Raw genomic sequence first — 23,732 nt, 5'->3', positions numbered from 1 at the left:
CTAGTTTATTATGTTTTTAAATGTTTTTTTTTTTCCTGTGATGAATTTTTAGCATAATTACTCCAGTCTTTAGTGTCACATGATCTATCAAAAAATCATTACAATATCCGGATTTGCTGAAAACAGTTGTGCAGCTTAACATTCTTGTGGAAACCATGATGTTTTATTTATTTATTTATTTTGTAGGATTTTTTGATGAGTAGAAAGCTCAAATGAACTGCATTTATTTGAAACAGATTTTTTAGTCAGTCTTTGGTGTCTTTCTTAGTTTAATGCATCCTTCCTGAATGTATTCATTTCTCTTAATAAAAAACCTACTTACCCAAACATCTGAACAGTAGAGCATTATATATAAACTATATTTTCTGCTTTGTAACAATGTCTATTGTGAAATGCACTACATAATAAATGACTTAGCTATATAAAGATTTACATGATTTGTATATTCAAAAATGTTGCATGTTTTTTATTTCTAGTTAATATCCTGTCATATGTTGGGAGGGAAACATTTAAAAATGTAAAACGGGCTTACCAAAAATTTGGGAAAGCATTAAAATAGTGGAATGTACACAGTCAATGTTGAATTTCAGTGGAATCTTGGTCTATTGTTTTAAGTCCTGTTATGAGTTTTAAGGGAGAATGCACTGTAGGCTAAGCATTGTCATTTTGGTATATATTCTTATAGAAAGAGAAGAAAAAACATGGGAACATGGTGAACGGGAACTTGGATACCAGCTGTTCTCAGTGCCCAGTCTGTGAGTGTGGTAAGGTGTGATGCTTTCACAAGTGTGTCATGGAAAAATGAACAGTGTTTAGCTGAGGCTGCACTTAATTAAATCACCTCCTGAGGGTGTAATGAGACTGAAAGACTGAAAATGAGAGCAAAACACTGAAGAAAACTGCATTCTGACCACAAAAGTCTAATCACTCTACAAATACCTCTCAGAGGATCAATTTGGAGCAGTCATCAAGGCCTTGCGCTTAAGAGCCGCAGCTAATTAAACACAGACCTGAGTTGGACTCAAACGGCCGCGAACGCAGTGACACTTCCATTAATCTTAAACTGCAGTCTGCCAACCAGATGGAGAAAGCCGATGGAGTAACTTTGCTCTTTCTCCTGAAAATCGCGATCTGAGAGGGGCTGCATTGACAACAAAAAACAGCATCTATTGAGACTTCTACAGAAACAACGTTGTTAAGCGGAATCACATCTGCTTCTCTAGAGAAAGATACTGGACTGCCAATATCTGCAAAAAACAATGAACATACCACAGACAACCTCACAAATTGGTTCCACTGAAACATCAATAGTTCACAAGAAACATTCTGACAGGAAAAACTAGTTCATGATGAATTACACTGGCAATGAGCAGGTTTTCTTAACATGTCACTCCGTCTGTATGTTTTTGTTTCACTGCCTCAGTGGTCCAGCTCCGTGTTGACAGCTTTTGATTGGAGATAACTGCAGGAAATGCTTGGAGGAGGGAGGACAATCAACTGTGATGCTAAGGGGACTAATTGGATCCCTCAAAGGAGACAGATTTCCTGAGTTGGAGTCCAACCCAGCGAAAGTATGTCCAGCAACACACTGGCCGAGCCGTCTGTCACTTACTGTACATCCTTCAAAGAACCTTTTACACTGTAGCCTACTAATAATAGATAGTCAGGCACTTTACATGATTTAAAAGTTTGTTTTCTTTCACCAGAGCTTGCAACAGAAGATGAAAGTACGCCATTAAACAAGATTTTTTTCTTCATTTTAATGACGCTTCCATAGCCAGAACAACCTCTTCATTTACTGTTGGATACACTCTGCCCTCTTGTGGACAAGTACAGCTCTATCTATCTATCTATCTATCTATCTATCTATCTATCTATCTATCTATCTATCTATCTATCTATCTATCTATCTATCTATCTATCTATCTATCTATCTATCTATCTATCTATCTATCTATCTATCTATCTATCTATCTGTCTGTCTGTCTGTTTGTCTGTTCCTCTTTGCTCTTTCTGTCAGGCCCAATGACTGTGCACTTCTTTGATTTTCTATGTAAACACTCCCTCAGCAGGTTCATGTCCTCTGTAAATATGATTGTGGACAGTGCAGTTAATTTTTTAACAGAACTCACGTTGTTTCCCTACATATTACACAAACCACCATGTGCTTTTACTAACCTCACAGCTCTCACAAGCTTTATGTGTAGAAAGAGAAAGTGTACTACAGGTTAACTTAATTATCTTAAAAATGTGTGAAAACCTTAAAAAGGACATGAAAAAGTTGAGTATAAACATTTGGTCATAACTTGAGCTGATTTAAGAAAAGAATTCAGAACATTCATAATCTCATGCAGTAATAATAAAATTGTCTCGCATGAAAATAGTTGTCAAAAACTATGATAGTATGTACTATTTGCAAGATACGGTGTCTAACAAAAAGCTGTTTTGTAAAATATATCGCTGTAACCTTTTAGAGGATTTACAGACATCCGTCATTTTCTTGGATCACTAACTAAACGTATAAGAAAAGTATAAATCAAACTAAATGAATCAAAGCAGAGCAACATGGTCAGTCATGGTGTTTGTTTATGAGAGAAAGAAAATCTTAAATTGCGGTTGATATCAGCTTTATATGTATTCCAATGTACACCAGTTGGAAGCGATTTGTTGAATTTGTTAACTATAAACCACTTTCTTTTTTATGAGAAAACGAATGACATTTTGCAATAAATCTTCCTTATTTGTTAACATTAGGTAATGGATTATATAACAAACAAATGATAAGGAATTTTTATACTGTTTGTTAATCCTTGTTAATGTTTGTTCATGTTAGTTCAACGTGAAGTAACTACTTTTAACAGATACAACATTTGATTTAAAATCATGTATTAGTAAATACTAATATTAACTTCATGATGAATACATTGTGAAAATATTATTACCAAAAAATCTCAGATATTAGCACTACACTCTTAAAAATAAAGGTGCTTCACAATGCCATAGAAAAAAATCCTTTTTTGTCTAAATGGTTCCATAAAGAACCTTACACATCTGAAGAAACTTTACGATTCATAAAAGGTTCTTTGTGGCGAAAGAAGGTTCTTCAGATTATAAAAAGGTAAGAAAGAGATTGTTCTTAAAAGAATCTTTGACTAAATGGTTCTTTGTGGAACCAAAAATGTTTCTTCTATGCCATCGCTGTGAAGAACCTTTTAAAGCACCTTTATTTTTAGAAGTGTATGGCATTTTTTAATAATGAAACAATATTTCTTCTATAATTTTAAAGCAGTTCAGAGTGAAAGCAGTCAAATATTTACTAACAGAAGCCGGTGAACAGGGTTTGAGAAAATTCTAAAAAGAATTTAGTATTTATTTTTCAAGTAACATAAAGAGAAAAACATAGCTTTGCTTATTAATATAGTGCACAGTATTGTCACTTAAAACTTCTGCATAAAACCTGTATAGTCAAAATTACAGTTTATATGCCAGTGCTCATGTACAGCTTACAAAAATATATGGCATATTTACAAATGATCAGACAAATCTATTTGTGTTTAGTGGTACAAAACATATTTTTTACATAAATGTTAAAAATATAAATAGTATGTACAAGATTTCTTGATTTCTTTAGTATATACACAGTTACTTCATCATTAAACTGTCTTTACATCTACATCATCTTGAGAGAAGCTTCTAGTTTTTCAGTATCTCAGTAAATCAATCAAACATGTAAATGGAACAAAAACACAAACTTTGACTGATCACTTGGCATTATTCCCGAGTTCCTGGACATCTCGCGGATAAACAAGTCTGATCTTTCTAATCAGAATCCTCACTGCTGTATGAATTGTAAGAGCTGTCGTAACACTCAGCCATATAGGGAAACTTATGGACATTTGGGTTCAGTTTGGGCATCCAAGAACGAGGTACCAGGAATGTTGCGAGGTTGAACAAATCCACAAACACTTTGTAACGGTCACTGAAAGATGAGAGAATAAGGCATCGTTGATTTATGGAAAAACCTTTGTGTTGTGGTCAATCTTTAGCATTTTTCTGAGGTAAAAGTGTTACTGTTTATGAAAATAAACTGTATAAAAGCCTTGTAAACCTTAATGAGTGGAGATAAGTGTGTATTATAGATCATAAATTGAGATAATTATGAGTAAATGAGCTGTCGAAAACAACACAAAGTAGTTTAGTATTTAAAAATGCATCTTTCTCAGGTCACAAACCTGACAGTGGAGCGCAGGTAATGGTAGCCTGAAGATCCACCTGTCCCTGCCTTACTGCCAATCATTCTGTGCACCATACAGACATGGTTATCTGGAGGAAAGGGTTTGTGATGTCAGCGATTTTGACAGAATTTGCCTGTTTTTCCCTGAATGAGTGCTAACAATCAAAGACTTACATCTCCACTTGGTCATGAGCATATCGATCTCCATCAGTGAAGTCAAGAGCTGGAAGGGCACCTGGAATCGAGGCTCTTCCCTGGAAGAGGAAAAGTAAGCATTAAGATCTCCATTGGAAAAAAAAAAAACAATTTAAAATGTATAATAATATTTTGATGAACATAGTGGATATTGGATAAAATGTAATCATACATACCTATAGAAATTAATCATTAGAGCTCCCTGAAGGGCCTTGTAAGAAAGTCGCCGTTCACCTTTTTGAGATAGATTTGAAATTCTGATATTCAAGCACCTTAGACTTTAAAGCATACTTTTTAAAAAGTAGTAAATAAAACAGATTATTGGACTATGTCTTAGAAAAAAAAAAAAAACAGTATTTCAGTCTTTACTATGAAGTTTCATGTTTAAAGGGATAGTTCACCGAAAAACTGAAATTACCCTATGATTTATTCACCCTCAAGCCATCCTAGGTGTGTATGACTTTCTTCTTTCAGACAAATACAGTCTGAGTTGTATAAAAAAATGCCCTGCCTCTTCTAATCTAGAGATTATGGTTTATAAAGTTTTAAATATTTATATATTTCTTACACAAACGCATCGATTTGCTTCATAAGGCCTTTATTGACTCCCTGGAGCCGTGGAGTACTTTTTATGATGGATGGACTTTATTGGACTTCAAAATCTCAACACCCATTCACTGCCATTATAAATCTTGGAAGAGCCAGAACATTTTTGTTAATATAACTCTGATTGCATTCGACTGAAAGAAGAAAGTCATATACACCTAGGATGGCCTAAGGCTGAGTAAACCATGGGGTAATTTTAATGTTGGGGTGAATTATCCCTTTAATTCAGTGTTTTACTTCTCATTTCATAGTAATTATTTGTAAAATTTCCTAGAGATTCCAGAGTGAAAATAGTTCAAAAGTAAATCTTCGACCTTTTCTTCAGTGAAGTATTGAAACCATTGTATTACCATTATTTTACCTTTGTATGAGTAAATGGGTCCATAGGCCCTGACCAAAATGGCATCCAATTTTTTATTAATATTCTGAATTGGCTTATATTTTTTTATATTTTCAACTTTCAATCGAATTTCCTTTCATTTATAATGACTTTTATGCTTTTTCTTTTTTAATTATTATTGTTTAGGTTTAAATTAGTTTTAATTCCATTTCGGGTCCAGTTAGATTTCTGTTAGCCTTGACAACTAACTGCAGTACGTTTTTTCATCTAATATTTATATTTTATTTCAACTAACCAAAACGTTGTTAATAGTTTTAGTATAAAACAACAATCCTCATTATAATCTATACTATACTAGTACTGGCAAAGCATTGTGGGCCAATCCTCACCTTTGCTTAAAAGATGCTCATGGCGTTTTGGATCAAACAGGGCGGTGAAGATCTCAGTCTGTTTGTTTAGATCAGCCAGAAGTTCCTGCTTCTCTTCAGAATCTTCCATTTTCTGAAAGTCAAAGCAATGAGTTAGGCTTCAGCACAGTAACATTACTGAGAAAAGGAATGGAACGAAAACAAAGCAGGACGAACTTCCAGTTTGTGCTTCTCCATCTTGAAACCCCCTTCAATGTTGGCTTGTAGTTTTCCCCAGAAATTAAATCCATCCTGTTCCAGTCCAGGAGTCCTCTCCAGCCATTGCTACAATATACATAACATAGAACTGAAACAGCATACTAATTATGTCAGAAAGAGAGCCAAAATGTATTTCTATTTAGAATATCCTGGATTTTTTAAAAATAGGTTTTACCTCCACCAGCTGAAGGAGAGTAGGTTCCTGCTCTGTACTCAGCAGCGTCGCACTCTCTTGTCCATGGAAGCTATCTTTGTAGTGTCGTCGGTTGTAGGGGACTCTCAAATGATCTGGCACACCAATCTTAGACTCCAGAAGACGGAACTGAAGACTCTGGAAGCCCGAGGCTGATGACAGATACTCCCTACAACACATAAACATCTTGATTCACTGAAAAGATTCAACTCATTCAACTTAATTCATCCACTTGATTTTTTGGCAATGCAAAATGTAAACTATAATATTGCCCAGCAATTATAAGGCATGAAGATATTAGGATATTGTTAACATAAACCACGTGATTCAGAAAATCCTTCAGGTCAAACAATTTTTTTCATTTTTTCAGCAATTTTGTGTATTCTTTCTGTATTACAGAAGGTTCAAATGCTCACAGATGCTCCAAAAGGAAAAAACGGGGGGTGAAAACTTTTGAACGAATGTGTACATTTTTCTTATTTGCCCTAAATATCCTTTTTTTCATTTAGTACTGGCTTTCAGAAGCTACAGAAGATACTTACATGTTCCCCAGAAAACAAAATAAGTTAAATTGACCTTGATCTTCAAATTCACAAAGTTTTTACCCCCTGGCTCTCAATGCATCAGTGAGCGTTTGAACCTTCTGTAATAGTTGCATATCGAGACAGAATCAGAATCAGAAAGAGCTTTATTGCCAAGTATGCTTGCTATAGATGATATAATAGAATGCATGGATGTATTAGGGATGTATATGAGTCCCTTAGTTGTCCTCAGTGTGAAAAGATGGATCTCAAAATCATACAGTCATTCATGGAAAGGGTTCAAATACACAAAAATGCTGAAAAACCAAAGAATTTGTGGGACCTGAAGAATTTTTCTGAGGAACAGCTGTTTAGGACAAACAAGGGACTCATGAACAACTATGACCAAAGAAAAAAAGCACAGCTGTGGATCATTCAGGACGAAACACGGTATTAAGAATCAAAACTTCTAAACTTTTATGATTTTCTCATGTGGACTATCTGTAAACGTCTTCTATGTGTAATATCTTATTTAGATCAGTACTAAATAAAAAATAACATGATTTTGCAGATTCTGCAAGGTGTATGTAAACTATGTAATTATTACAGAAACATACAACTTTTAGAGAAGAATCCACCTGACAGTGGGGCATAAGTAGATAGTACGCAAATGTAATTTCATGGATTCATATAAATTATTCACAACCAATTCACCAAAATGTAACATACCTATGAATTACCATGAAAGTGTGTTGACTGAGGATGTTACCTGAAATCAAAGAAGTCCAGGGCAGTCATGGTCTCCAGGACAGCAAACTGCTCCACCAGCAGTTTGAAGATCATGGTGATCCTGTGGATCCTGCTCACCACTTTTAGCATGTTTCTCTCATCCCGAACCTGTGGACAAAGTCCAAGTTTAAAAATCTTTTACACAAAAAAAGACACCTACACTCTTAAAAATAAAGGTGCTTCATGATGCCATAGAAGAACCTTTTTTGTCTAATGGTTCCATAAAGAACCTTTAACATCTGAAGAACCTTTCTGGTTCACAAAAAGTTCTTCGTGGACAAAGAAGGTTCTTCAGATTATAAAAAGGTAAGAAACAGATGTTTTTTTTTTAAAAAAACCTTTGACTGAATGGTTCTTTGTGGAACCAAAATTGTGGAACTTCTATCTATGGCATCGCTGTGAAAGACCTTTTAAAGCACCTTTATTTTTAAGAGTGTACTCTCTTAAACATAAAGGTTCCAAAAGGGGCTTTTCACAGTGAGAAGCAGCATTTTTGATTTCCAAAAGAACATTTCAGTGAACAGTTTTTAAAAGAACTTAGATTTTGAAAATCTCAAGAACCATTTTTTACTGTACTTTTGTGGAATGGAGAAGTTCCATGAATGTTAAAGGTTCTTCATAGAACCTTTGTTGCCAGTAAAAATTCTTAATTTTTAAAAGCTGTTAAGCTTGAGGAACAATCAGCTCTTTTCTTTAAAAGCGTAAGTCTACTTATTTTAGATGGTCCTGTCAACTCAATATTCATTTTGTTAGTTCAACTCACATGTTTTTTAATGAACAGCTGCCGAACTGAATCAAGCTCCCACAATATCTGCTTAAACCACAACTCATAAGCTAAAAGAGAAAACACAGAATAATCAGGATTCAATAATCAGGATCAAAATGTTTTTATATAGTATGAATACACATAAAAAGATTACCTTGGTGGGTAACAATGAAGAGATGCTCATCGTGGATTTTGTTACCTTTCTCTTGACTCTGCAAAACTTGAGCGTTCAGCACTTTGTCAAGCTAACAGTGAACAGATAGAAGTTATTGCATCGTAATGTATTTTAGCTTTTCTTAGATATGAATTATTAATATTCAGAACAGCACAGATGTCTATAAAAGTTAATGGCTTGTTACCTGTAGGTAATCTCCATAGACGATTCCTCCTTTAGCCGCTTTGTTGATACCTGTTTGGGATTCATCCTCTTCTTCTGTCTGACCGGGCTTACTGGTAAACAATCTGATTTTCAGATAAAAGAAATATAATGAATTTTTAAAAAATTTCAAAAATAATTTTTTTTCAGTAAAAAATGAATTCTGAAAACATACTGATGCTTCCTTCCCAAAAAAGGACATCCACTCATGTTTTTCCTCAAAGTGTCCTAGAGAAATTGATCTTATCTACGTTTACTGAAGGTTATCACAAGATTCTGGGAGCTTCGTTGCAAAGTGAGGCATTTAAAGATTTGCAGTGTCCAATCAAATGCTGGATAGCCAAACACTGCCTATCAAAGCAGACACACATAGGCATGTACGTGTGTGTGTGTGTGTGTGTGTGTTGTTGTGTACAGTTTACAGCTGTGTTTTTTTTTTTTTTTTTCATTTAGACCAGGGTTGTTTGAGTATTACTTAGTAAATAAAACCATTTTTGTTAACTGGAATACTGAAAACTGAAATGAAACAAAATAAATATTCAGCTAGTTATCAATGTCACATTTCTTTTTCATTTAATTTAACTTGATATATTAACTGAAATAAAAAAAAAATATTAAAAATAACTGTTTTCTATTTGAATATATTTTAAAATGTAATTTATTCCTGTGATTTTAAAACATTTTTTTTTTAGAATTATTACTTTAGTCACATGATCTTTGAGAAATCATTCTAATATTTGGATTTTTTTTGCTGCTCAAAAAACATTTATTAAAAAGAACAGCGTTTATCTGAAATTAAAATCTTTTGTAACATTATAAATGTCTTCATCATCACATTTGATCAATTTAAAGCATCCTTGCTAAAAAAAAAAAAGTATTAATTTCTATCATTTTAAAATATATTTAAATAGAAAAAAGCTATTTTAAATAGTAAAATTTTTTAAAAATATATTTTTTACTGTTTTTACTGTACTTTGGATAAAATAAATGCAGGCTTGGTGAGCATAAGAGATATCTTTAAAAAAAAAAATCTAAGTGTTCAAAAACTTTTGACCGGCATATATAAAAAAACTAAAACTTTAATAAAAACTACAAAAATCACACAACAAAATTACTAAAACCTTAACTAAAATTAAAATACAAATGGAAAATACAAAAATAATGATTCTAAAATAAAATAAAAAAGGAATTACCTCTGAGTTGCTTGTCGATGTTTTGAAACAAAAAATGTTAACACGGCATGATTGACCTGTCTCAATAAGATTTAATGACTTGAGGGTTTAATTATGGTTAAAAATGTCTTTAATTGACTGGCACAGCTGCAAAAAAGTGGACACCTAAACAGCACAGTCATATGTGGTTGTGAAGTATCTCATTTGTGATCGGTTACTTTTGACCATGTAATGCTGTCTTGAAAATAAGGAATCAATTTAAACGTTCTTTATATTGAAAATGTGCTTGTAGCTTTATGCCTTGTCTTGTTTTCAAAGTGTACTTACACTTTAGGTAAATATTTACTAGTCTCGTAAAATTCAACAAAAACAGCCACTGGCAGCACATGAGGGTTAGGGGCCTTATTATGGTCAAGGCCATGTGGTGTTAACAGAGTACATTTCAGTGTAGAAGCTACAGTAGAAAATAAATAATCAAATTAGAAAAATTGGGTAACACTTTACAATAAGGTTCATTAATTAAACATTAGTTAATGTATTAACTAACATGAACTAACCATGAGCAATACATTTGTTACTGTATTTACTAATCTTTATTAACGTTAGTTAACGGAAATACAGTTGTTCATTGTTTGTTCATGTTAGTTCACACTGCATTAACTAATGTTAACAAAATTTTAATAATGTATTAGTAAATGTTGAAATTAACATTAACAAAGATTAATAAATGCTGTATAAGTGCAGTTCATTATTAGTTCATGTTAACTAATGTGGTTAACTAATGTTAACTAATGAACCTTATTGTAAAGTGTTACCAAAAACGGAAATTAAATTTAACATTATGAACAAGTACATGTAGCTGTGGTGTTTGTTTATCCACTTTTTGGCAGCTTTGAAAGGAATTTATATCCATAACCAAAGTCTCCAAGTCACTAAATCTTATTGAGAGCTTTCCTTTGGGGATCGAAGATTGGTCGTTATATAAGAGCAGAGCAGACGGTTGTGGTTGCATATCTTCCTTAGACCAGCACATCAGCTGGAGCCCGACCAGAAGGACTGACCTAAAGACAAAACAAATCGATATTTCAGAGACAGAGCTTGAAGTCGGGTTAATGTACAAATTTATAGGCAAACATAAACACATCACATGGTCTCTGGCACATAAGCAGTAATGACGTAAAGATGAGTTCACAGAAAGGAGGCGCTTGAACAAACTGACCTTGACACTTGGACTGGTCACATGATGTGTTTGTCTTTTGAACCCTGACATAAGAGTTAACTTGTACCAACACAGAGCCAACAATGAGACCCAGCAGGTGAAGAAATATCCTTCCCGGACATATGACAATATTGTTACAGTGAAAGATCCTGGTATAGAGAAGTCTAAATTATGACTTCAAATATCAAAATAACACGTCGAAATTAGGATTTTAGTCATAATTGTGAGACAAAAAGTTTAAATTATGATTTATAAAGTCAAAATTATGAGATAAAAAGTCAAAACTTTCCACTTTTTATTTTTCTTACCTGGTGGAAATGGGCTTCCATAAATAGGAAATAAGAGGTCACCAGTATTGCCCCTGTATTGAAAATAAATTACAATAAGTGACTAATCAAAATGTAAAAAAAAAATCAAAAGTCAAACATGTTCACGTAGCAAACAAATTTGTTCTGTTTGCTTCCACTAGTGGGCTAAATAACACCCAAAATACTAGGCATATTGTAAACATTACCTGCTGTACCCTAGTTAAGACATGAAAAGTTTTTCATACCCCATTTTAGCAATGAACAAAAAGAATGTTTTGTCTTTGACATTTATTACAGAGCTTTAAGTAGGGGAGGAAAAAAAGAGGAAAACATACAATATTAAAGCAAATAAAATAAAAATAAATTACATGTCTATATATATATATATATATATATATATATATATATATATGTGACCCTGGACCACAAAACCAGTCTTAAGTCGCTGGGGTATATTTGTAGCAATAGCCAAAAATACATTGCTTGGGTCAAAATTTTTGATTTTTCTTTTATGCCAAAAATCATTAAGAAATTAAGTAAAGTTCATGTTCCATGAAGATTTTTTGTAAAATTCCTACTGTAAACATATCAAAATGTAATTTTTGATTTGTAATATGCATTGTTAAGAACCTAATTTGGACAACTTTAAAGGTGATTTTCTCAGTCTTTTTGATTTTTTTGCATCCTCAGATTTCTGATTTCAAATAGATGTATCTCGGTCAAATATTGTCCTATCCTAACAAACCATACATCAATAGAAAGCCTATTTATTGAGCTTTCATATGATGTATAAATCTCAGTTTTGTCAAATTTAACCTTATGACTGGTTTTGTGGTCCAGGGTCACATATATATATAAATTTACATCTCTACAAAAATAATATAAAATATTTTTAGAATTTAAAATAACTGTTTTCTATTTAAATATATTTAAAATGTAATTTATTTCCGTGATTTTAAGACTGTTTTTTAGCATCATTACTCCAGTCACATGATCTTTGAGAAAACATTGTAATGTTCAGATTTTTTGCTGCTCAAAAAACATTATCATTGTATTGAAAGCAGCTGAGTAGAATATTATCAGGTTTCTTTGATGAATAGAAAGTTAAAAAAGAACAGCATTTATCTGAAATTGACGAATGAATAACATCACGTCTTCATCATTACATTTGATCAATTTAAAGCATCCTAGCTAAATAAAAGTATTAATTTCTATAATTTTAAAAGAATATTAAAATAGAAAAAGTTATTTTAAATAGTAAAAATATTTAAAAATATATTTTTTACTGTTTTTGCTGTACTTTGGATAAAATAAATGCAGGCTTGGTGAGCAGAAGAGATATCTTTAAAAAAACAAAAACTTTAATAAAAACTACAAAAACCACAACAAAACTACTAAAACTTTAACTAAAATTAAAATACAAATGGAAAATACAAAAGCAATGATTCTAAAATAAAGTAAAAAAGGAATTATCTGAGTCGTGTTACCCACAATGTTGCTTGTGGATGTTTTGAAATCCTGTCTTTACAAAAAATGTTAAAATGTCTCAATAAAATTTAATAACTTGAGGGTTTAATTATGGTTAATGTCTTTAATTGACTGTCACAGCTGCAAAAAAAGTATATATATATATATATATATATATATATATATAACAAATCTCTACAAAAATAAAAAGAACATTGACCCACATCCATACTTATTTATTTCGCATTGATCATTACAAATACACACATTTCCCTGAGGAAATTCACCACTCCAGCTTTGAAAGAACCAGTGGCTGAACTTTTGCTCATGTTTGATAACACCGTTCTCACATGAAAATGAACACGACATACGGTACAAGATGAATAAGCAAAAGTGAGGAGTAATGCTGTGTACTGAACGACCTCCAGTAATCAAACACTCTTATTCCTGTGTGTTCGGATCCTAGAGAACTGCAGATATGACATACAGATGGCCCCACTTAATGGAAAAGTCATTTTTCAGAACATAAATGATTGCTATGGAACACAAAGAACATGACGGATATCTCAGTGTGCATCTGAAGGTGTAAAAGTGAACAAAACCAATAAAAATATGCATAAGGTGCATGTCTGTTATTGTGGCGAAGGATTGAATGATGTTCTCCAAAACCAAGCAGCAACCTACTGCCTCCTAGAGGAAGAGAAACTGATTGCCACACCACACAGTTCAGATCAAGACAAACAAAACCATTTAAATAAAAAGAACAAGGACAAGAATTAAAAAAGAAAATAATTTATCATTCCCCAATCCCAAAAGCATTCAACATTGCATTCACATTAATTAGCGACATACACAAAGAAAAAAAAGAAAGAAAAAAAAGATTGTTGTGTTTGTTTATCCATCCAGGCTCAGTAGATGGTGCGAGCCGATGCTTTGAGGTGGTACATCGAATAATTGATCATGTTTTTCGACTTTTTTCGTTGCCTCATTCAAGGAATGCCCAGAAAACACACTGTAATGATAAACAAACTTACAATATTGGACAAATACAGTTGAAAAGAACACATTGCAATTATTTCTGATGATCAATACCATTTCAAAAATCAAACAGTACCAAATTATTGCAGAAATGGAGCAATACAAAGAGATTCAGCCCTTTTTCAGAATAAACTGAAGAATTAAAAATGCCCCATACAGCAAAACAAATCATACATTTGAAGAGCAAACAATAAATAAATGGAAACATGGAAGAAAATCTGATCAGATTGTAAGATTTACCATGTGAACTTTAACTTTACAGAGTTCTTTTTAAAAATTTGTACATTCCTTTTTCAATAAGCATTTTAAAATTCACGTAGAACATCTTTAATATGTTTATAAAATCGCATATTATTAAATGAAGTGCTGTCTAATAGACATGCAATTCGTATTTTTTAAATAGTCAAATTTTACTATTCCATATGAGACTTTTTGTTATCCAAAAATATATACATATATGCAGTTGAGGTCAAAAATGTACATACACCTTGTAGAATCTGCAAAATGTTCATTATTTTACCAAAATTAGAGGGATCATACAAAACGCATGTTATTTTTTATTTAGTACTGACCTGAATAAGATATTTCACATCAAAGATGATTCTTAAAACCACAAATTCTTTGTTTTTTCAGCATTTTTGTGTATTTGAACCCTTTCCAACAACGACTGTATGATTTTGAGATCCATCTTTTCACACTGAGGACAACTGAGGGACTCATATGCAACTATTACAGAAGGTTCAAACGCTCACCGATGATTCAGAAGGAAACGTGTTGCATTAAGAGCCGGGGGGTGAAAACTTTTGGAATTTGAAGATCAGGGTAAATATAAATATTTATTTTCTCTTCTGGGAAACATCTTCTGTAGCTTCTGAAAGGAAGTGCTAAATGGAAAAACTATGATATTTAGGCAAAATTACAAAAATGTATACATTTTCATTCCATTCAAAAGTTTTCATATTTATTTTGATCATAATTAGCATTTTGCAGATTCTGCAAGGTGTACGTAAACGTTTGACGTCAACTGTATATAATAAAGAAATAAAGACACCGATCTCAGTGAAATGACTGACCAAAACTCTTCACCTGCACTATCAATGGCTTGGACTTTCAGATGAGCGTCGATACAAACTGTGAGAGAGAAAAACAAAGGTGATCACCTGATATTGCTTAGTGGTTCATTTCACGAACAACACAGGTAAAATGGCATTAAAAATGTTTTTTTTTTTCTACAAAAAAAACAGATACACTGAGACAAGCCTGCAAGTTGAGAATAGTTGAACTGCAATGCATAAATTATGCAAATAAATCACATCTGGAAGGAGGGGTGGGATCGTCCGCAACATTTCGAACCTTGTCATTTAAGATAAAAAAAAAAGTCGCTTTTTCCTAGATTAGCAGCAGAACCGTTAATAATTCATGCACAAGTAATACTGTTAACTGGCCAATTCTGAGTGATTCCATTGGCAGCCTGATTTGATTTGGATTATCATAGAATTTTCAGATACAGAACAATCCCCACCTCCAGTTTCAAAGCCTGTAGTTTTTCCTAATGAATGTGCCCTCTCAATGGAAAAAAAAAAAAAATCAACGAATAACCAATTTCCAATGCAAATGTGTCATTGTAATGAACCAGGACTTTTTTTCAGACACTGTAAAAAGGTAAAAGGTTTCAGGATGGACCAAAACCCATCGCCAGATACTGCGCCAGGAGAAGTGAATTAAACACAAACGGCTTTCACAATGTTTGGCCTTCCACAATTGAATCCCACCTCGATTCTTCCATGGGAAGAGATATGAAAAGTAAAGATCATGTGTAATTATATATCTACGTCGATATATTTGTAAAAACGAGCTGGCTGTAAATTAAGCTGGATCTTGGATTCGTGAGCCACTAGAGTTTGGTTTGGTTCGGCACGCAGCGATGGTTTCCAAAGCGGTAGCATGCAGCCTGTAGAGATGACGCGCTACTGACTACAATCCACTGAAGAGCCTCTGTGATATCCGTAGGAGAGCCACCGGCCCATGAAAACATGGAGGTGATCTAAATAGCCACATTTGGTAATGAGTTCAATCACTTTGCGGTCTACATGATGTCTTATGGAACATCGGTGATTAACCGCATGCCCATGTGGGCGGAGCTTCCACAGTTCCCAGCCTGTGAACCCCACCCCTTTAAAAAAAAAAAAAATCTTGAGCAGCAGAGAAAAAAAAAAAGAAAAAAAAGAAGAGACGATGGATGAATCACCCCAAGAGGTGTTATTAAAAACTCTCCTTTTGTTTTTTTTGGTGTTTTTTTGTTTCATTTTAAACAAAATCGTTAAATTCAACAGTGTTTCAAGGAATCCCTGGACGTGCAATACGGAGTGCGTTGATGGAGATGCTAGGAAACGGCCTCGATCTGATAGGAGCAGTCGTCCGGATGAGAGGCGGGTTTGGCTTCAGTAGTGCTCTTGGGTTTGGGAGGCCAGTCGGGATCCACGCTCAGCTCTTGGGCCAGGTGCATGTACCGAGCCTTGGGCACGTTCCTCCTCCGGCAGCAGAGCCAGGAAAGGCATTTCGCCCCGAACATGTCAATTCCTCCCTATAGATACACACAGACAAACATCGGCCAAGGGGGGAAAACACAAGGGGAAGTGGAGAGAAGATAACAAGAAGTCTGTTTTTATCATTTCCTTCAAAAGCCAAGCATTCAATCCTGTAATGGAAACACTAAACTGTAATAAATGAAATGAGAAATTCATATTCATCCTTAGAAACAAAATCAGAGCCTTGGGTTGGTCTGTACAGAATGTCATGCCTCTGAGCACATGCGAGGGTAATGACTCTTTATGCTTATTCAAGATAAACCAAAAGCTTTTTAAGCTCAAATGGGATTGAAAAGAATGTTCCGGGTTCAAATCCATAGCACGCTGATAGTTACCACTGAAAATAATTTTGACTTGTCATGAGGTGTTTAAAACAAGCAAAAGCTGTGTATGAAGTAATGCGTTTACACTCAAGTATGTGGGGTAGGACACTGACTGGGATAAATGTTTTAAAAATACTCCGCATTATGAGTGTTAAAATGAAACTAGTGTCAAGTGACAAAACCTAATTTGCAAACCAAAAATGATTCAGACACCAGATATAATTTTTGATATTTTGTTACTAGTTGGTGCAGAACACTATAGTTCATTTATGTAAGTGAGGATAGCAAAATAAACTGTGACATATTACACCCAAAAGATTTTCATACAATGAACTACCAGTAACATTTTTGGTCTGACCATGTTTTGTTACATACCTTTCTATCAAAGTTATCTGACAACATCAAGATGAATTTGTTCTGACACATCTTAACTCTAAATTCTTGTCATTTTATTACTGTTTTCTAACTATTGCGCATAAACTGTGATATTGTGTAAAAATGTTAAAGAAGTCTGAATACATTTTGGTTTGACTGTATATCCAAATTGACCCCCTATATACAAAATTGAGCGCTGCTTTTCATTTTCTAAACCTTTCTAGATGCCTTGCTCCATGGACTTCTATTGTAATTGCATTACTGTAAACCATTTTTGCTTGTTTTTACACAGTTTCATCAAAATTATTTTTTGGTGGTAATCAAAGGCAGGCTATAGATACTGTCAACAGAGCTCGTTTTAAACCCGGAACATTCCTTTAAAGGAATATTCCAGGTTATTTGCATGTTAGATCTATTATAAAAAAAAAAAAAATGACAAGCTAGTTAGTTTCACAGTATTAGTGTTGTTGCTGTTAACTAAAATGATTAAATGTTTTAACAAATTGTTAAAAAGCACATAAACTGAAAATATAAAAAAAAAAATATATAAATTAATGCCAAAATTCAAAATATAAATAAATATGTAAATAAATACTTGTATACATGAGGACACCACAAAGATACGTGATGCATTTATCTGTAAAACATGTTTTACATGTGCTTTTCAGATGCAAACAATTAAACTGGTAACTTGTAACCAGACGTTTATCCACAGAAAAGTAGTTCCACTTTAAAAGGATGATTCAAGCAAGTAAAAATGACTGCCTGTGATGAGCAACAGCAGGCCACAGATTCATTTTGAACCCTGAACATTCCTTTAAAGGAAAATTCAAAGTTATTTACACAATTTAATGTCTATGAGAAGTTAAATATACACTAGTGGTCAAAATTTGGGGATTGGTTAGATTTGAAAGTTTTTCCAAGAAATATCTTATGCTCAACAAGGCTGCATTTATTTGAAAAAAATAAATAAAAATACTGTAAAACCTATATTATACAATATTATTATAATTTGAAATAATTGTTTTATGTTTTAATACATTATTAAATGTAATTTATTTCTGTGATACCAATGCTGTTTTTGTTTCATTTGAATAGAAGTTTCAAATGCAAAAAATGCTGAATAAAAAGGAATTGATTTCTTAAGAAAAAAAAAAAAAAAAACACAAAACCAGTCATAAGGGATAGTTTTATGAAATTGAGATTTATACATCATCTGAAAGCTGAATAAATAAGATTTTCATTTGTAGGGATAGGACAATATTTGGACAATATTTTTGGCTGAGGTACTAAACTTTTGAACATTAGTGCATTTCAAAAAACTTAACTCAGTTGCTGAGGATACCAGAAATGGGGTTTTCATATTAAAAAAAACTAGTTACATGGTGCTGCAAATTCTATGTTAGTTATTCAAAGTCAGTATTTCCTACGTAGAAACACAAATGATTCTCATAGACACTAAGTTGCCAACAACCTGGAATGTTCCTTTAACCAAACCTGATGCTTAAAATCAACACAAAACACAATGTATCAGAACTTTAGTGCAAGTTTTGTGATTCACTGTTAGATGTTAGACATTGCTCTGTTTGGCACATACCTGCACCGTCACTGCAAACACGCGGTTTGAACAGACGCAAAGCTTACACACGTATGCAGTAGTTGCCGCTACAGAAGGAGCATTAGAGGAAGATGTGGGGAAGTGGGGTAATCGTAAGCCCCCCGGAGCATGACACAACAAGAGTCCCAACAGGGGGCACTAGAGAGCGTTCAGAAAAATCATGTCGGCGCATGCAAGGCCGAACGTTAAAACAAGGTGCTGGGTGAGAGGGAAGATAGGGGAGATAGGAGGAGGAAGGAGAAAGGAAAAGAGTGAAAGTAGGAAAGTGGACACCAGGAAGTGAAAAGGCAACGGTGAAAAGTGTCAGATTTTTCCCAACCTGTGGTGTCGGGCCTGCAGGGGAGACGCCATAGCTTCCCTGCTTGTCTCTGCTGAACACATGCTTCCATAAGATGACATCAAGCACGACGGTCTAAAGAATATCGCAGTAGGGCGGGAAGAATGAAGAGAGCTACGGATCACATGGCTAGCAAAAGATTTATGGTCATCATTTGTTTCTGCTTATTTCTTGTCAAGAGCAAAAACTAAATACATTTCTTGAAAGGGCAGTGATTTTTTGGATTGTGTGTTAGTTTAAGAAAACAGAAGAGGTAAGAGAATTATGTTATTCTGTACTAAAAGTCATTTGTTCATTGGCAATGAACATACAGCGAGATCACAGGATCGGGTCCCACTGATTGGCTGCTGCAGTCTAGTGTTCTATGATTGACAGGTGAGAAAGAACGGCTGAAAAGGGGCATCAGGAGGTCGTCGGGATCTAAAAGGCAAAGCAAACAGCCGCTATGCCACTATAATGATTGCTGGCATTTCTTATTTAGGGTGAGGAGCTTTCGCCCAGAGGAGGACGAGAATAATTTGACCTTTTCTTTGGGAGACAGAAGGAGCTGCTGATGGAATCAGACATGCTGTACAATTCAAGGCCTGGCTGTATAGGGTAAAATATAAATGCTGTTTCTTTATCCTGTGAATCAGCCTCAGCAGAGCAGAATTTACGTCTGTATAGGGATGGGAATCGTTAAGAAATTTTGGCTTTTTAAAGGAAACCTGGGTATTAAGACTTGTATAACTTAATAAAAACAAATGATGTAGTAAAAAAAAAAAAAGTACATTATTTACAAAATCCACATCACTTTATACATATTTTGAACTATGGGGGGGGGGGGGCACCATTATTTCAAAGACGTGAAATTGCACTTGGTGAGCTACTGGCGCTACTTGTTGCTATTTTTACTGCAACACAACTGAAAATAAAATACTGATGCAATGACCACAGCTACTGAAGAGCTTACAGGTGGCGATGGATATAAGCGTAGGCTTAAACCAAATGCTGTACCATTGATTATTTTCCACAAGGATATCGAGTGAAATCCGAGCAGAGAAACTCTTTCAGTGGCTGCGGCGTCATGACAAGCATTGCATGTTTATATCCTGCCAGGGTGGCATCTAGCGTTTCTTGTCTCTGCCATTTTAAGCTCTTTCAGTAGTTATAGTCTACTAAAAGCCTCAAAAGGCATCAGGGGTAAAATGGAAAGAACGAAGACGCAGGTCTTTATGAAGGTTTATTTGTCCACAGGCATCTTCCCATTCTATTCGCCTCTTCTTATTACTAAGAAAGCAGTGAAGATTTAAATCGATTTTCTTGTTGCCCTTCGACTGAAAATTACAACAAAAAGCAGCACAATGTGGCACTGTATCAATATTTTATTTTCCAAGTTGTGTTGCTAAAAAACAACAACAGGTAGCGCCAAATCACTCACTGAGTGTGGTAAAAACAACAACAGGTAGCGCCAAATCACTCACTGAGTGCGGTAAAAACAGCAACAGGTAGCACCAAATCACTCACTGAGTGCGGTAAAAACAGCAACAGGTAGCGCCAATTGATGAGTGCGGTAAAAAGAGCAACAAGTAGCGCCAACTGCATACTGCGGTAAAAACAAACAGGTAGCGGTAAAAACAGTAACAGTCGGCGCCAATCGCTGACTGAGCGCTGTAAAAACAGCAACAGTCGGCGCCAATCGCTGACTGAGCGCTGTAAAAACAGCAACAGGTGGCGCCAATCGCTGACTGAGCGCTGTAAAAACAGCAACAGGCGGCGCCAATCGCTGACTGAGCGCGGTAAAAACAGCAACAGGCGGCGCCAATCGCTGACTGAGCGCGGTAAAAAGAGCAACAGGCGGCGCCAATCGCTGACTGAGCGCGGTAAAAACAGCAACAGGCGGCGCCAATCGCTGACTGAGCGCGGTAAAAACAGCAACAGGCGGCGCCAATCGCTGACTGAGCGCGGTAAAAACAGCAACAGGCGGCGCCAATCGCTGACTGAGCGCGGTAAAAACAGCAACAGGCGGCGCCAATCGCTGACTGAGCGCGGTAAAAACAGCAACAGGCGGCGCCAATCGCTGACTGAGCGCGGTAAAAACAGCAACAGGCGGCGCCAATCGCTGACTGAGCGCGGTAAAAACAGCAACAGGTGGCGCCAATCGCTGACTGAGCGCGGTAAAAACAGCAACAGGTGGCGCCAATCGCTGACTGAGCGCGGTAAAAACAGCAACAGGTGGCGCCAATCGCTGACTGAGCGCGGTAAAAACAGCAACAGGTGGCGCCAATGAGCGCTGTAAAAACAGCAACAGGTGGCGCCAATGAGCGCTGTAAAAACAGCAACAGGTGGCGCCAATCGCTGACTGAGCGCTGTAAAAACAGCAACAGGTGGCGCCAATCGCTGACTGAGCGCGGTAAAAACAGCAACAGGTGGCGCCAATCGTTGACTGAGCGCGGTAAAAACAGCAACAGGTGGCGCCAATCGTTGACTGAGCGCTGTAAAAACAGCAACAGGTGGCGCCAATCGCTGACTGAGCGCGGTAAAAACAGCAACAGGTGGCGCCAATCGCTGACTGAGCGCGGTAAAAACAGCAACAGGTGGCGCCAATGAGCGCTGTAAAAACAGCAACAGGTGGCGCCAATCGCTGACTGAGTGCTGTAAAAACAGCAACAGGTGGCGCCAATCGCTGATTGAGTGCGGTAAAAACAGAAACAGGTGGTGCAAATCGCTGAGTGTGGTAAAAACAGCAATAGGTAGTGGCAATTGCTCACCGAGTGCAACCGTTTCAGGGTATCGAATAACGGCGCCTGCCATAGTCCAAAATATGTATAAAACTATGCAGATTTTATAAATAACAAATCTTTCATAGGTTTTCTACCACATATTTTAGTAAGAGATTATTTACATTATATTAAGCCATACAAGTCTTAATACCAGGGGTTCCCTTTAATTTCATTAATGATACTTTCTCTCTCTTAATGGAATCAGTTTTGAATAAGAACCATTTTTTGATTCCCAACCCTATTTTTATATTTGTCTGTAGAGTGTATGTCCCCATCAAATACACTTGAGGGTTTTAATTGGGTTACAGCAAGAGCAGTGTGTTATGACCCTGGCTGAAGGGTCCACTATATCTGATAGTCACATCCTATAAGAAAAAGTTTCATCCATAATATGGTACTGTACTTTCCCAACTATATATATGTTAGCAATACAATTACATAATATAATAAAACTGACCATTTTGAAAGTTTATAATGCAGTTTATTATGCACAAATAATATGGCAGGTGTAACAGTCTGATGTTTCCACTTACCTCGACAAAGGCAGACATTATGGTGTTGCCCAGCACGATGAGCACCATAGCCACACGCCAATTTAGAGGAACACATACAAGCTGTGGAGAATTTAGACAATGTAATGAAACCAAACACGCACAATCGTTCAAAGATTTTTTTTTAAGAAAAAAAAAACACTCTTATAAGGGACAGTACTTTAAAGGATTAGTTCACTTCCAGAATATAATTTTATGATAATTTATTCACCCCCATGTCATCCAAGACTTTCACATCTTTCTTTCTTCAATCAAAAAGAAATTTAGGTTTTTAAGGAAAACAATTCAGGATTTTTCTCCACATAGTGGACTTCAACATGAGCCAGCAGGTTGAAGGTTTAAATTGCAGCTTCAAAGGACTCCACACAATCCCACAATCCCTGGTCTTGTGAAGTCTTATTTACAACTAGCTAAAAATTTTGTATACTTTTTAACCACAAACGTTCATTCAAGCTAGTGCAGGATGAGCATTTGTGGTTTAAAAAGTATATAATTTTATTTCTAAGTAAATGGCTGATTGTTTCGCTACATAAGACACTTATTTCTTGACTGGGATTGTTTAGAGCCCTTTGAAGCTGCACTGAAATTGCAATTTGGACCTTCAACCTGTTGGCTCCGATTAAAGTCCACTTTATGGAGAAAAATCCTAGAATGTTTTCCTCAAAAACTTTAATTTCTTTGCGACTGAAGAAAGAAAGACATGAACATCTTGGATGACATGGAGGTGAGTAAATTATCAGGAAATGTACATATTATAAAATTATTTGTATTATCTAAAATAATCAATCTTTAGGAAACAAACGTACCTCTAAAAACTGATAGATTCCAGCAATTGGGACAAACATGATGAAAAACAGGAAAATTATGATAATTAAAGCCGAGACGACAAATGGCCCTGAAAGAAAGACAACCAGAAACACAATTAATGAAGAGTAACTAGATTTCCCGTTTTCAAGACAACAATTTCAAGAACAATCAGTTTAGTTTTACTAAGCAAATATTAATGACATCACTTACATTTTACTCTATATATATAAAAAAAAAAAAAAAAAATTAAGAGTAAAAAAAAAAAATTATATTTTAAAACTGCTGCTTTTGTTACACTGCACTGTGAATGCGTCGAGCTGAAAAAAGGGTTCATCCTTACAGTTCTTGTAGCTGGGCTGGCGGAAAGGTTTTCCTTTGGAGAAAACGATGGCAACAATGAGGTACTGAAAAGAGGAGACGTAAAATAGTGTGGTATTCACGTCATTCATGATACGTTCTTCAGTCTCTTCTTCAGTGGAGTTCTCCATGTGAAGGGGAACAGAGCAGTTGTAGATTGGACT

General features: G+C 35.1%; 2 protein-coding genes across 3 annotated transcripts in view; both read right to left on the bottom strand.

Annotated features, from left to right (window-relative positions):
- Positions 1 to 3,316: 3,316 nt before the first annotated feature.
- tdo2b (tryptophan 2,3-dioxygenase b) lies at positions 3,317 to 8,915 on the bottom strand. Its single transcript, XM_073826139.1, has 12 exons — positions 8,822 to 8,915; positions 8,630 to 8,732; positions 8,425 to 8,515; positions 8,268 to 8,338; positions 7,485 to 7,612; positions 6,177 to 6,363; positions 5,960 to 6,067; positions 5,765 to 5,876; positions 4,606 to 4,663; positions 4,409 to 4,488; positions 4,233 to 4,323; positions 3,317 to 3,979 (listed from the first exon to the last, which is right to left on the bottom strand). The coding sequence occupies exons 1-12, from the start codon at positions 8,854 to 8,856 to the stop codon at positions 3,820 to 3,822; spliced, it is 1,224 nt and encodes a 407-aa protein (XP_073682240.1). The 5' UTR covers positions 8,857 to 8,915; the 3' UTR covers positions 3,317 to 3,819.
- Positions 8,916 to 13,027: 4,112 nt separating this feature from the next.
- Positions 13,028 to 23,732, bottom strand: part of atp13a3 (ATPase 13A3) — a 64,279-nt gene continuing 53,574 nt past the window's right edge. Inside the window, exons 30-34 of one of the 2 annotated variants that reach the window (XM_073825464.1) lie at positions 23,552 to 23,730; positions 23,211 to 23,299; positions 22,387 to 22,467; positions 19,074 to 19,166; positions 13,028 to 16,434 (exon numbers count right to left, since the gene is read on the bottom strand). In XM_073825464.1, the coding sequence (XP_073681565.1) occupies positions 16,234 to 16,434; positions 19,074 to 19,166; positions 22,387 to 22,467; positions 23,211 to 23,299; positions 23,552 to 23,730 (643 nt within the window). In that variant the 3' untranslated portion in view covers positions 13,028 to 16,233. The remainder of the gene's footprint in view (positions 16,435 to 19,073; positions 19,167 to 22,386; positions 22,468 to 23,210; positions 23,300 to 23,551; positions 23,731 to 23,732) is intronic. The other variant, XM_073825465.1, reaches the window with a different exon arrangement.

The sequence above is a fragment of the Garra rufa genome, chromosome 20 (assembly GCF_049309525.1).
Source record: "Garra rufa chromosome 20, GarRuf1.0, whole genome shotgun sequence".
NCBI lineage: Eukaryota > Metazoa > Chordata > Actinopteri > Cypriniformes > Cyprinidae > Garra > Garra rufa.
The sequence above is the reverse complement of the archived record's forward strand: the minus strand, read 5'-3'. Positions and strand labels throughout refer to the sequence as shown.